At 40.3% G+C, this 14,753-nt stretch overlaps 1 protein-coding gene across 1 annotated transcript; it reads left to right on the top strand.

Annotated features, from left to right (window-relative positions):
* Positions 1-393: 393 nt before the first annotated feature.
* On the top strand, positions 394-4,665 carry HINT3 (histidine triad nucleotide binding protein 3; the record flags this gene model as incomplete). The annotated part of the gene is made up of 4 exons (XM_009704606.1): positions 394-511; positions 1,629-1,698; positions 2,507-2,627; positions 4,606-4,665. Coding segments are annotated over 4 exons (369 nt in total), but the record flags the coding sequence as incomplete, so codon positions are not given.
* Between the last annotated feature and the right edge of the window lie 10,088 nt (positions 4,666-14,753).

The following is a 14,753-nucleotide window of genomic DNA, read 5'->3' on the forward strand; positions in this document are numbered from 1 at the left end:
CCTCCTCCCTCCCTCCCTCCCGGCCGGTGAGGCGGTGCCGGGCTGCCCGGTGGCGAAGGCGGTCGGTGTAAGAGGGCTGGAGGGTTTGGGGTAGGCCTAAGGGTCCTCAGCTCTCCTGTGGAGATACGGGTGAAACATCGATCAGAGGGAACGTGCCTCGCCGTCCTTGGGTGTTGGCACAACGGCCTTAAAGCTGGCACCGAGGAGTCCTGACCGCAGAAGGTCAACTGAGCACACAGGAGCCTTTCCCTAGGCTGCCTCCCAAAATCTTCAGCTTTTTCCTTCAAATATGACATTAACTGTCACATGGATATGGGGAAGATGGACTTTGTTGCCTACTCTTTGCCAATATCCTCGTCCTAATCGATTTAATACGTTTGCATCCTTTTTTAGTATGAAGACCTTGTTTGCTTTAGAGATATCAAGCCTAGTGCCCCCCATCACTACCTGGTGGTGCCGGTGGAGCACATGGGAAACTGCAAAACACTGAAGACGGAACACATACCTGTAGGTAAGGCTGTAAGGCTGCCTTTAACCTGAAGGAAAATAATTTTGCACAGCCTTAAATAGTGCGTTGTCAAGTCAGTTACACCTTTGAGCACTATTTGGTTGAGAATGTAAACATGCAAATAGATGGTGTGAGTGAGTGTAGGGAGGGACTTTTTTTAAAATAAGTGCTAAATTATTTTTCAGGGAAAAAGGGAGTGAGAGAAGAACGAGGGAATTGGTGTTCCAATAAACTTCAATAATTTTTGAAAAATTAAAATTCTAAAATATTGAAGCTATGATTTATTGTTTATAGGCTTGTTGTTCTCTTAAGAAAACATTGTCCTGGAACTTGTTTCACAAGAAATGCCTAGCTAAGTGTGTTGAGTAACAGAAGAAACTACAGCCATATATGCATGAAGAGATTCCACCTTAGGAAAATCTACAGGTGATGCAAGAAAAGAGTTATAGTTGCGTGCTGCAAATCTTGCATCACTGTATTTCTTATCTAAACATAGGATAGTTTTCTCCAGAAAAAAATTCTATATATGTTTGGCTTCAAGACAATTCCTTAGACTTTTGCCTTGAGCTTTTGTATTAGGGTTTCTTCTTTTCTCAGTGATACAGTAATGAAACTTTGTCCTAGTAATAAGTAGGACCGACAGTTTTATTTCATTTTAATTTAAATTTGTGTACCATCTCTGAAACTTCCTAGCTTACGCCAGGCTGCACAGGACCTAGAGCTCAAAGTCCTGTAGCTGTATAGAGATATAACACTGAAATTAGTGTAACTGTCATCATTCTGACCAATCAGTATTTGTTGGGCTTTTTTTTATAAGGATGTGATGATAGCGTGGCTTTGGCCAAAGTCCTTAGAATACTACCACACTTAAAAGCATCATTAGTGTGGAAATTGGTAACACCGGCAATTTGCATGTCAATCATTGTGCAACATGGGCTTGACAATCTTTGATTACGGGTAGTTACAGTATTAATATTTTGAAAACCCCATGTTTGTGATCTCAGTGTAATCAGTTTGTTGACATTAATATTCTGAAGAATACTTTTTTTAAATTACTTGATGACTTATGATGTGTAAAATATTACTTAAACATTAAATGAAATTTATTTGTATTTAATAGTGAGGAGAATGATGGAAGCTGGAAAAGCTGTCCTCCAGAGAAATAATTTTACTGACCTGAATGATGTAAGGTATGTAATGGAAACCTTCTGTGTTTATTGAGTATGTTTTTTACTTTTCAGAGTGCTGTTTTAGAGATGGTGGCAACAACTGCAGTATGATTTATTGAAGAAATTGGGTCTGTATTCACTTACCGCATGACTTCTCAAGTAGAATGTGCTGGCACTGAATGTAAACTCATTTTTTCTGATGAATTTCCAGCGCAGATTGTGTTGAACTCTGAGATTCTTTCTTGACCACATCTTGGGATAGGGAGGGCACCCCAAGTGACTTACTGAAAGGCTGCTCTTTAATTACGTGCTGAAAATCGAAGAGAAGTAAACTTTGTCCTGTTCAAGCAGGGCACTGCGTTGTGTTTCAGTCATACCTGCTTTCATTTGATTTCAGTGCTGCACCCTTTCGTTTAAGCCCAGTGCCTTTGATAGCCAAAGTAAATTGTAACATATTTTACATAGTGTAGAGTATGGGGAGCTGGGCCGTTATGATTAAAATAGGTAGAAACTACATTCATCTAGTGACAGTTGGCTTTCCAGCTGAAAACTAGATAGGATACATTTAAGATTTTTTTTTTAAACCTTCCTTTTAACAAAATGTATCTTAAATACAGAGATGTGAAGGAGAAGGTTAATGGCCTTTTGAAAAGGTTCCCTGAGAGCATTATGAAAGGAAAGGGCGTATTTTTGTTCCTGCCTTTATGTACAAGGAAAATGTGATGAGTTGCATTCTTAATTCAGTTGACCATGTTAAATAACTTGTGATGTTCCACTTGTTCCTGAACTAACATCACCGGTATTTTTTACTTGTTTTCCTTTTCTGAAGAATGGGTTTTCACTGGCCTCCATTCTGCTCAATATCGCACTTGCATCTTCACATCCTGGCCCCAGCCAGTCAGCTCGGATTCTTATCCAGATTCATTTACAGTTCCTACTGGTTTATCACGGTAAGTGTAATGCAGGTGAGCTTTTTGGTAGGTTTTCAGTTGCAAGCTGAAAATGTGATGTCTTTCTAACATTTTAACTATGTCCAAAAATTCTTTGAACCATTATTTTTGTCATTACTGTAATTATTAATATATATTTTGCATTAACTATTTGAGAAATATAATGGTGCACCCTCTAATGTTTCTGCTTATTAAGGGGAATGGAGTGCCAGTAACATTAACAGCAAACGATGCAGTAGTTGTGGATCTAATGTGCAGCTTAGGTTAATGTGGTGTGCTCCTGAGCACGTTTTATAAGTATTTGTTCTTTAATTTAAAAGGATATATTCAAATGTGAGGGACTGTATTGTACATACCTTGGTTCATTCAATTTAGGTGAAAAACATGTCCACTTAATGACTGCTTTTATCAGTTCACGTGGTTTTTCTCATCTTGTCATCTTTAGACTAAAACAAGTGTCTGCTTTACAAAAACATTGTTTGTACTGATCTATGTCAGTAGAGATAAGCAACGAGACTGAATGGACACTAAGTCACTTTGAAAATCTCTCTCTGAAGGACTAAAGCTTACTCTCACTGCTTTGATGCAATAAAGAACCTATCCTTGCAATAGCTACAGCATCCTGGTGTCATTGCACAGCCCCGAAACAAAGATGCTGAAAAAGGTTTGTCTCTTCTAAAGCATACAGACAGTCTCTTCCTTAAAGAGAAAACACCTGACTTCTTCACAGTGGTGCCTCTCTCGATGGAGATCTCACTTAGTTCGAAAAAAGCAGAAGTGTCTCTGCTGTATTGTAGAGCATCACACAGATATTTGGCCCTCAAATAAGTATAGGTGTGTAGTTTTACTGCTTATTGTCTTAGATTAGCTCGGGAAGATGTATATCGAGTTTGGTTATCCAATACAGATGCACTTCAAAAGATATTTTGCCCTGTTGTCAAGTGGAAAATGTTCTTGAGTTGGTTTTGGGTTTTGTTTGTTTTGGGTTCTTTTTAATTATAATGGCTTGAATGTGGTACTTGTTTAAGAATGCAAAACAAGATTCAGATAACTTCAGTTTCAGTTGCTCCATGCTTTATCTAGCTTTTAATTGCAAATAAACTGCAAGAGCTTCAGTCCTGTTAAGTTGTTCCTACCCTAAGTAGCTGATTGCATTTTTACTGCGTGTATTTAAAACAGGCCAAACTTAAGCTTTTCACCTTTCAACGTGGTGTCTTTGGAGATCTTAATAAAACCTCAAGCACTAGTTCAAATTAAAAGATCAATTCAGTTGGACTGGCAAAAAAAAAAGGCTGACAGTAAACTGATTTGTTTCAGAAACACCCATGTTAGTGTCCGTGTGCCCGGTCTGGCCTGCCAGAACAACATTGGCAGACTTCCCTCTGCCCTGAGCCTTCCTGAGGGCTCTGCGGGCTGGTGCTGTCACATACGCAAAATACAGCTGTCCCACTTATGTGCTAGATGCATGAACAGCCACCTGATGAGAAAAATATGTGTGAGCATAGTGACATCACCAAGGAATGGATGTGTATCTGATGACACGAACCACATACATGAATGGCTCCATCCCTCAGCAACATATGTGGCTGCTGTGCAGCTTGTTGAGTGATGAGAGGCCACAACACGCCGTTCTGGACCATCTCCCAGAGAATTCCAGGATTCACAGCTTGGTTGTTCTGAGCATGGCTGTCTTCTGAGGACTTCAAAACCATACTGCTTTATCTGCTATTTATTTGCCCAAACATCCTTTGACTTCCATAAATTCTGTTTCCTTTTCTGATTGCCTAATGGGAGTTTGATGGAAACTGTGAGAAAGAGCCTGCTGTGTAAAGCAATCATTGTATTTTGCTTCTGTTGTATGCTTTGTCTGTAAAAATGAAAAGTAAATGCTCTGTCAGTGTCACTATTTTTTAAATGGAATTTTCAGTAAACTGCAGATCCACGGTGTAGTTAATGCATTGCTTTCTCTCTTTCATAGGCTGAACAACTGATTGAGCGACTGCAAACTGAAAATGCTGCCAGTCGAAAGCACTCTTAACCTTGTGTCGCTACCCAGTTTGTTCTTTGTCTTTGAACTCTGATTTAAGGTTGCACAGTTTGATGTTGCCCATAATATACCAGGATAAAAAAAAAAAGCTTTAGTTCCTTATGAGGAAATGCACACAGAATTTGTAGGTGCCAACCTAGTTCTCCCAGTTGGGTACTTCAGTCTGTAGACTTCTCTAACAATAAGGTGATGTATTTTAATTATAATTTTATATTTGTATATATATACATACATAATACTTACACACATATATGCGCACATGCAGAGAACCTTTCCTAGTAAAAAGCAGGGTATAGCAGCAGAGTGTATGGCAACTAAGGCAACAAGTTGCTACTAACAGCATCTGTGTGGTACGAAAGGGAATATTTGTTGCAGAATCAAGCTTTTATTTTAAAGATGCATTGTTTGGGGATTGCAAGTAACATATACGTTTCCATCTGTATTTGTATGATACTTTACTTATGCCTAGTTATTAGTAGGTACATTGCTGAAAGTACACTACTAACTTTCTGGTGCTAAAGCACTTTAATATATTACTTGTCTTCTTTGCAGGGACATAGTAAAAGTTAATACAATAGGTGCCCAAGATGTGATAATGCTACATAACACAGAATATAATTTCAATGTATGCATAAGTGGTTGTATGTTGGCCTTAAAGATTTTTTTCCCTCTTATGTGCACAGTATTTTAAATTAGTTATTGCGTGTTTGCAAAAAACATCAAGAATTCAGAGGAATTGATTTAATATACTGCTCTTCTGGTAGAAAAAAAATCCAAACTTTTTAGATGTTTTTGGTGTTGTGATGACTGGAAGTCCCTTGGAGATTACTAATGCCTTGGCTAAATTTGATTTTTAAATGAAGTCATAAGAGAAACGAGTCTTCAGTGAAGTGAGTATGTGGCAGGCTTGCATAATAGCAATGTGATTTGAATTTGGGATAGCAGGGGCTCAGCCCAGAACTGGAACATGTCAGGCTTCTTAAGGAACCTGAGCCTTTGCTGTACGACTCCAATCAGTAATGCTAGTGCTCTTGTTTTTCCATACTGTATTAAGGCAGATGGTTTGGAAAGTTAAAACTCCAGAAAACACGGAGTGGATTTTCCTCGTTCACAGAATGTCTCTCGGTGCCTAACAAAGTGTCCTTGGCTGATGCATGTCAATGCAGCTGAGGTGGTGAGGGTCTGTTGTGCCTGCAAGCATCCCTGCATGTAATCTTCTCAGTGTTTTCCACGGATCCAGCAACTGCTGCCTTAGTGGTACAACGTATTGTAGTATCCTTACCATAAACTATGCGTAATCCTTCAGAAAGTTCACAGTCTTCTGAAGAACAACGTTTTCTACCCAGAAGAGTTTACATCTCTCTTTTCTGTAAGACCTTGTTCCTGATGTCTTGTTATTCTTATGAGTGGGCACTCACATGTCTTTAAGCGACCCCAAACCACTCATTTGCAAAACCCTTTAAAGTTTTGATTTGTAACATGAGGTGGGAAGAGTGTGAATTAAAGTCACTGAACTTTGCTTCTCAGCAATAGATCAGGAGGTTTGAGCTGGCTCCTAGCTTTGTGAAATACCTGAACATTAAGGTCTTTCAAGAGTTAATGCTGTGTATGTGTTCTGATTTGTAATTAATTTATGTAACTGTACTTAACTGTGACATGTAATATTTAAAGTACCAACATGAGCTGCTGTCAAAAAGGATTAATAAACAAACAGAATAAATGCTAATCTTGGAATGATCTTCCAGTGCAGTGCAATAGTTGACTGTGGGGGTTGCCTTTGCTCACTCTTCGCCCTTGACCCCAGCGGGACGGGACAGAGACTAGGAAGAGCAAAAGTGAGAAAACTCATGGGTCGAGATAAAGAAGGAAAGGAGAAGAAAAAAAAACCCCAAGGTATGTGATGCGACCTCCCACAAGCAGGCCAGTAGCAATGGCTGCCCCCATCCCCCCAAGAAAACCCTCTCCTCAGCTTTTATTGCTGAGTATGACGTTGTACGGCACGGAATATCCCTGCGGATCACTGTGCCGGGGTGCAGGTTGTGCCCCCTCCCAGCTTTTTGCCCCCTGGAGGGGCAGAGCAGGAACAAGAGAAGGCCCTGACGCTGTGCAAGTGCTGCTCGGCCGTCGCCGCAACACTGGCGTGTCACCGACAGATTCAGTCACAGCCCCGCAACATGGCACCTTAGGGGCTGCTCTGAAGAAAATTCCCTCCACCCCAGCCAGACCCAGCACGTTGGCACAGAAGCACAAAGGTCAACTTTTATATCTTACATTTGAGAAGGCTTCCACTAATGACAGTAAGATGGAAAGGTAAAAATCGGGGTACAATCCAACTTCCAAACTTTTGCTGATGAGCAAGATGGGAGTAAGATGGAAAGGTAAAAATCAGGGTACAATCCAGCTTCCAAACTTTTGCTGATGAGCAAGATGGGGAATTCAGCTGGGCTCCGACAGCAGCAGACAGACCTCAAACCAGCTCAAAGAACAAAGCGTTAAGCAGACCCACATTAATTACTGAGATGAATGCTCGGTATCTCATTAGTGTTTTTCAACACAGAACTGTGTTCCATTTTCTTTTTGTACTGACAAGCATTCTTGGACTCTGCAGATAATTTTTTTAATTAAGCGAAGAAACATTTTCTGATGCTTTGAATATGTTTCAGAATTACTGGCTAGCCCCTGGAAGAGGCAGTGGGCAGACCCCATTAACTATGTCACCCTCTTCTACAGCAGCATTATAGCATCATTTTAAAACTTCTAAAGTCCTCTGTAGAGCTTTCCAGTGAGCAAAGATCAATAAAATACTCTTGCGAGAGTGAACTCAGCAGGTCTTACTCTCCAAGGGCCTGGAGAAGCAAAGTTGCTTAGCCACTGCCCCTGGCTCTGTTGTTCGTTGATCCAGTATTAGCAGTCCAGAGAAAAGCTGCTTTTTTGACTACGTGTTTAGGAATGACAAAGCTTTATTTGTACTCTTTTGCCCAATTGTTTTACATAAACTCCCAACCTAATGCGAACCCAGAGAATGACCCTTTTATGCTGAAGTACCAGCTAAATGTCCCCTCTGAAAGGATGAAACAGATAGATACACGTACAACGCTGTTGAATGTTGAATGTAGAATAAAAAAAAGTTTGTGTTTTGACTAAGGACAGCATTTTCAATGTGATTAAAGTGGCAATAGCTCCTCAAGCTGTTCTAAAGTCTTCTTAAGTGTCAGTTGTAAATCAAAGCATAAAAACAGGAGCAAACCAGTGAAAATCGTATTTGAAATTTGACAAACTTGGAAACAATAAAATGCTGCATAAAAACTCACTTGCTGTCATTTCAAACTGATGCATGACATTTATTGAAGCGCTGAAAGTGCTTTCTGTGTTTGACAGGACAAAACACGGATAATCCCCACACAAGGTACAGTCCAAACCAGATGCAGAATTCACAGGCTTCAAGTGGAAGAAGAGAAGAGACCACTGAGGGAGCTTGCCACAAAGAAGGGAAGTTTAGGAGAGATTTGAAGAGCTGAAAGCTACTCGGTAGGGCAAAAACACCTTTTAGAAGGTCAGAGTTTACTTACTACTCCAAATAATCTGTAATACTAAAAAATCCCACATGCTACAATTTTTGTAAAAAGAATTTAATAAGGTCTGTTCCATTTAGTCTAATGGGAGCCTGTTGCAAAAAAGTTGCCTGTTGAAAAGTTTAAATTCCTGTTTCATCTGTAGGTGCTAATCTCATCTCTGCATCGCAGAGGATGAAGCAGAATTTTGTAAAACTTGTAAACTAGTAACTAAATTGAGTCATGTGGATTACATATGATGCATTCGTGACTATACAAGCTGCAGCAGTAATTTTTTTATTCTGGAGTGTACCAGTGGACAAGCTGACCAATTGTATTACCTATCTTTTAGACTTCCTTGAAAGCACTGGCTATGGCTGGAAGCAGATTGGCTTTGTCAACCTGCGTGCTGACCCCATTTGCCAGCTTGGTGTTTGTAATCATTGCATGGGCACACAGGAAGATTTCAGTCACTCCTCAGAGAATGCTCATCTAAAGCTGGCAGGTAGGAAATTTGGACTTATAATTGTTTAAAAAAAATCCCTCCCTCTATAAATAATCTTTTTTATAATAATACTTGGTTTTATTCAAAATATCATGATAGAGCGAGCTTTTTTTAGTTGCTTACGAAGTGGGTAAGATCATTTCATTAGGGTTTACTCTGCTTCTGTTTTGATCAGAGGTGTGCTTCAAGCTCTTGTAGATGTACTCAAGTGATATTTAAACCAACCAGCAGCAGGTGAGAGTGCAGCAGAGGCCATCTAACCCGAACTACTTACATGGCGGTGGAAGCCTAGATTCCTGACATTTAACTCTTTGAGCCAGCCTTAATTAAGAACTAGTAAGTTTACATGAGCCGGACTTGCATCTTAGGGTGCTCAGGCTACACACCACCTCAGCTGTGTGTCTTTTAATGTATTATTTGTACAATGTCTAGTAATGCATTATTTTTCCTGCTATTACCATCCTGTTAGTCAGCTGGTGACACTTGAATGGCCCGATACTGCTTCCTGCAAGCTATGAACAAATGCTACAGCAGAACTGACTGGATTTCAAAATTGTTAGAATTAAACAAACCTCATTCCAAGGCTGTATTGTAAAAAGCTTGATTTGTTTTGAAATCAGAATGTATGTACAGGCATTATCTAACGGGAGCTGAAATCCACTGAGGTGAGCTCATGTCATTTTGGCAAGAAATGCTTTTCCAAAAACCAAAGCATTTTAAATGTGTTAAGATCACAAATTATATGTCTTGTTTTCAGCTGCCAGACAAAGATTTGTTTACGAAGAAGGAGTGGGTTTGACAACTAAGGGAACACACACCAGCAGTGCTTGGTGCAGCACATATTCCCCAGTTTCCAAAATGGTAAAATTATGTGGTGATTAAAACCCACCCTTTGTCTCTCCGTCCATGCTCTACCTGCATCTGACTCCCCTGTCTCCCAGATATACTTATTTCAGCACGCTGATTCCTTCCCTTTTTTCTATTTTCATTGTCTTTTCACTAGGAAAAGGAGACAGAGGGATAATGAAATCCGTATTTTTATTTGCTCGGTCAAAAGGCTTATTTTGATGCAAATCCCCATTGGGTGAAAATGTCAAAACAAAACCCCATTTTTTTAGGCTGCTTAAAAAAAAATTATTTCATATAAATAGCATAAAATAATCTATCACTTTTATCAAATTATATTTCATAATTTATATTAGATTTCAATATCCTTTTGAGGCAAGAGAATATCTTACTTTAAAGACCCATCAAGTAGCATAGTTAACACCACATAAAAACTTTTATTTGCGCTGGTAAAAAGTAGAACTTTGGATTTCTAATTATACAGTTTTCTTGGTGGGAACTACTGTAAATACAGCTCCTGATTATTTTTAATAGCATTATTACAACTATTGTGTATAACCAATCTTTTTTTCTTTTTTAAACATAGAAAAATTTCCCCCTGAAGAACCATGAAGGAAATTGTCATCAGTCATCTTTCAGTCCCAATTTTAACTAGCTGATCATTTTTTCTCCCAGTTTGAAGAACTCACAACTGTGCTCTGAAAGCCCAGCTCTGCCTCAGATAAATGAGGTCTGGGACTGCACCGCTCTCCTTTTATTTATGCATTTGGCACTACAGGAGCTCTCCTCTCCTCCCCTTGTAAACAACACTGCTACATTTTGGTGAAAAAAGAGAAAGAGCCTTTTTTTTTTTTTTTCCTCACAAATGCACAGTTCCCCAATATACAGTTTGTGCTGTCTTTCACATCTTTACCTTGTGGCACTGTACTTTCTATGAAGGGATATAGCTGGATTCACCAAAAAGGCTGCAGAGCTTTGTCATCTTCTAGGGTATGACACAGCATTAGAAGAACAGAACAGGTAACAATGGTGTGAGATACAGAGGAAAAAGAACAAGAGACACAGAAGGTTTGGAGAAGATATGATGATAAGAATAGACTATTAAACACCAGGACTACTGCAGCTCTCCAAAACACATGCAAGATGCAACTAATTTAGGAACCATCAAATACCCTTGCTGTGATATTTCTGTAAATTTGGGAATTTTCATACACTTCATGAAAATAACTGCCATTTATTCAGTTTCACCATGTGAAAATAACCTAAACTTTTGCTATATACCAGGCTCTTTTTTTGAAGAAGTACATGAATTCCCATAAAAGTTTCCAATTCTATGTTTTACAAATCAAAATCACACACATTGCGAGTGTTTCATAACCTGCAAGAATCAGTGTTGTACGGTAGCAAGTTAGTAATCTATACTTTCAGTAACCTAAAGCAGTAAGCCAGTGGAGTTATTTGAAGAACCGTAGTATACTTGGTAGTGGATGACAATAATGAAAGAACAATCCAATGGCAGCATGATGGATTAGTTCAGCATTTGTGATCTCTGTCTAAATCGCTACCATTTTTACAAAAATATTTTTTATCCTTCTCACCCATGTTCTATCCTGCTCATGTCCCAGTAAGTAGCTGAGTTGAAATTCTGAAATGAAAACCTCTTTCAAGATGGTATCTACATAGGTTTTTCCAAATGGAACCATGCAGCAGAATTCATTAGATGACAAAGCCTTATTCTAGTAAAGTGATGATCACATCATCATCTTTTCCTTGCCAAAGCATTTCACCTTCAAAATGAACCAGACCATGTTTCCTGGCCCTTAACAAGATTCCCACTACTTTATTGGAAATAGTCACGTAGGTTTCAAACAGCTGCCCGAATGTCACACTCACATGTCCATCTTCTCCCACCTCTCCAGTGCTTCTAATGATCAAGCATAGCTCTTCTACTTCCTTACCCACATGTGAGTGAGCATCTTTCCCTCTCTGCTCTGTCTGAGACCCTTCAGGGGGTCTCCCGTAGGTAGGATCTCCTCTGTGAGTATGCACAGGTTTAGATGCAAGCCTGTTGTCGTTGCTGAATGGGTTCTTTCTCTGATACTCAATGTGATCCTCTGCCCAGGTCTGCCAACATTTCCTCAAGTTACCCACCGCACCGGTAGCTTTAGCACTCTGCCCTTTATCTTCTTCCATTTCTTGAAAATGTTTTATGGCACTCAAGCAGAAAACAAATCACTGACTGGTGGTAACTGCGATTCCTAGGTGCACTGTCAGCTGTGGAGGAAAAAAAAACAATTCAGCCTGATAATTTTTGGAAGAGTTTTGCCAGAGTGAGAGGCAAGGCTGCTGAAAAAGATGTTAAAGTATCTGAAGATTTTGTTAAGTCCACCCGTAATTCTACAGCACTGAAGAAAGTAAAAGTGATTCAGCTGAAATTCAGAAGGCATTTTGTAACACAGGGCAGTAAGTTATGCTTACAAGGTTACACGGCGTACCACCGGTCCTGCAGTTACCGTACATACCCCGTGGCCTCTGTGCAACACAAACGTAGCGCAGTACTTCTTCATGCAATGATGCCTGTTAAAGAACTTTATCTTTACACCCGGCAGCCCCGCAGACTTCCCAAACAGTGTGATGCAGCGCTGGCAGACGTGTTCAGCACAGGCTTGAGAGCAGCCTTCCTCCTGCCTGCACACTCATTAAAGGTGGCCAAACCCACGCTCTGCCGACCGGGTTCCCACAGACTGTGGAAGTTATTACGCACAGAAAACATTATCTGGAGCTGAAAGGCCGATACGTGGTGGGGATTTTCCTCATCAGGCACTGAAGAGAGAAGTAGAAATGCAGTTAGCGGCACTGTCTGCAACGCCCTGTTTAGCGAAGAAGACAAAACCAGCGTGGATCGTTCTCCCTTAAAAGGCTGCGCGGCACAGCCATGTCTGCCAGCTAAAACCCACAGGCAGGCTGCGGGCCAGGGAAACCTTCTGTAAGGTGAAACTGCCCGGCTGCTCTAGGTACACAGGCAGCCCACCGCCCACGAAACTACGCGTACTTAGATTACAGACTATCTGTGCAGTATTTAATTATTTTGATGAATTAGAGATAGACTTATATATACCTATAGAGATCTGAGTGTGTTATAACTGTGTCTTTGCTGGATCGTATCCTTCACCTGTCAAAATATACAAACTAGTTTCCATATAGCACATTAGTAGAGCTGATACTTTTCTTACAGACATTTGGAGATAAAACAGAGGATTAGTGCTGGCTTTTCTATGGGGAAATGGACAGAAATGCAAATTCTGAACGATTTCATAACTGTATTATAGACTAGGTATTTCTATATTTTAAAAGCATTGTTGTTTTTTTTAAAGTAAGGTTTCATGGGCATTTGCCCATTTGCCTGTAAGCCCCATGAGCAGCGACAGAGCTCCCTGAATGCCCCAGCAGAACGTGCAAGTCACAGTCAAAAACCACTTGTGTTGCCTTTGGGTCTAGAAGAGTGCATGGGGTGAGCTGAAGATGGTGACTATGGCTGCAAAAGAGAACTGAGAAAGATAAGCAGCAGCACACATTAAATAATAGCTTTTCATTCATAGCCTCTCACTTCTAAATTGAAACTCATGATTGTCATATGATCCTGTTGTATTTTTTGTTAGAGGAGGGTGGTTAATTCTAGCTTCCTGGATAAATTTCAATTTGAGTAATTACATTTTGTGTACTTAAAATGCCCCCGAAGGCTAAAAAGGGTAATTTTTCTTCATTTCCCTCCCTAAAATAGTTATGTAACACTGTCAACATCTACGCTAACAAACTGCTTGATTCTCCTCAGTGGCAGTACAGGAATGTATGTTAAGTTTACAAACACAGCATCTGAAAAGTACTTTGTTGTTATGTCAGGATCAAATACTCCATAAGTCTCACTTATTAACATACATACACTTTCAAACTATGCTGAGCAGCATATGGAGACTGCCAGCGATTGTGCATGGATCCTCAAGTGAAAAGCAGGAAAAAACAGGGCTTTAGTTAAATTCTTCTACAGAAAACAGTATCACTCGAAAACTGAGGTATTCACCTTCTGAGAACAAACAGCAATGCTCTGCTGATACAATAGCGCAGACAAAGCAAGCGAAAGCTAGCCTCAAAGAGATTAAGCTTAAACAATAATACCAATAACCCCTCCTGAGGAGTTTCTAAAATGGAAGCTATACAGCTAAGAAATTTAAAGTGAGACAGATTGGAAAAATAAAAGCAGACTTCCACTAAATCTTCTTCAGCAATCCCAAGATTTTGTAAGCAATCTCAGACTCACGGGGTTTGTCAGCAGTTCAGCAATCTGTTTATTGCTGGGTCTCAGCACTCAACTGCTGAGGTGAACAAGCCTGATCCACATCTCTCTCTTTTCTTTCTCTTCTAGGAAAGTTCACGTTTAGATTGCTTTCTTGTCAATCGTCGGGGCCAAAGCTTCATAGCAAACCTCAGTTTTGATTACCGCAGGAAGAGAGAACTGCAGAAGCTGCAGGATGAGATTATGGAGATGCAGTGTGCACAGGTCATGAGCAAAAAAAATGTATGCACAGGTCATGAGCAAAATCTTACCCATCTAGAAAAAAAGCTGTCCAAAAATCAGCACAGCAAATACAGAACATGAGTTCAGTGCTGAGCTGGCCTGGTCTTACTAAAAAGCTTACCGAAATCTGGATAAGCTGAACCTTTCAGCTCAAAATAACAGGGAGACCAGTGAGTACGGGATTATAGTTATCAATTCTAGATGTTAAAACACAACAAAATGTAATCTGCAATACAAAAAACTTTTTTTTTTTTTCCCCTTGTGTTGGATAGTCACAGCTCTGCCCCTTTCCTGGGAGCCTGTCTAGTCTCTACCTGCTCCTACACCCACGTCGCTGGTGCTGACCTCCTTCCCACGGAAAAACGAAGGCGACTCCTTTGTCGCCTGTTCGTTGTTAATGTTATTTAATGATCTGCTCCGGCAATGCCAGGGAGGGAAGGTTGTTGGCAGGGGAAGGAGAGGCCGCAGCTGCGCCGGCAGGAGGGCAGAGCCCAGACCGGCCGGGTGCCCCTGGCCAGGGCCCTCCTCACCTCTTCAGTCCCGACCAGTAAAAGACTGTTGCGCATCTGTCCCCAGTATACATATATTTACTTATTTATAAATT

This window comes from Cariama cristata, unplaced genomic scaffold, assembly GCF_000690535.1.
Source record: "Cariama cristata isolate BGI_N322 unplaced genomic scaffold, ASM69053v1 scaffold41457, whole genome shotgun sequence".
In the NCBI taxonomy this organism is placed as follows: domain Eukaryota; kingdom Metazoa; phylum Chordata; class Aves; order Cariamiformes; family Cariamidae; genus Cariama; species Cariama cristata.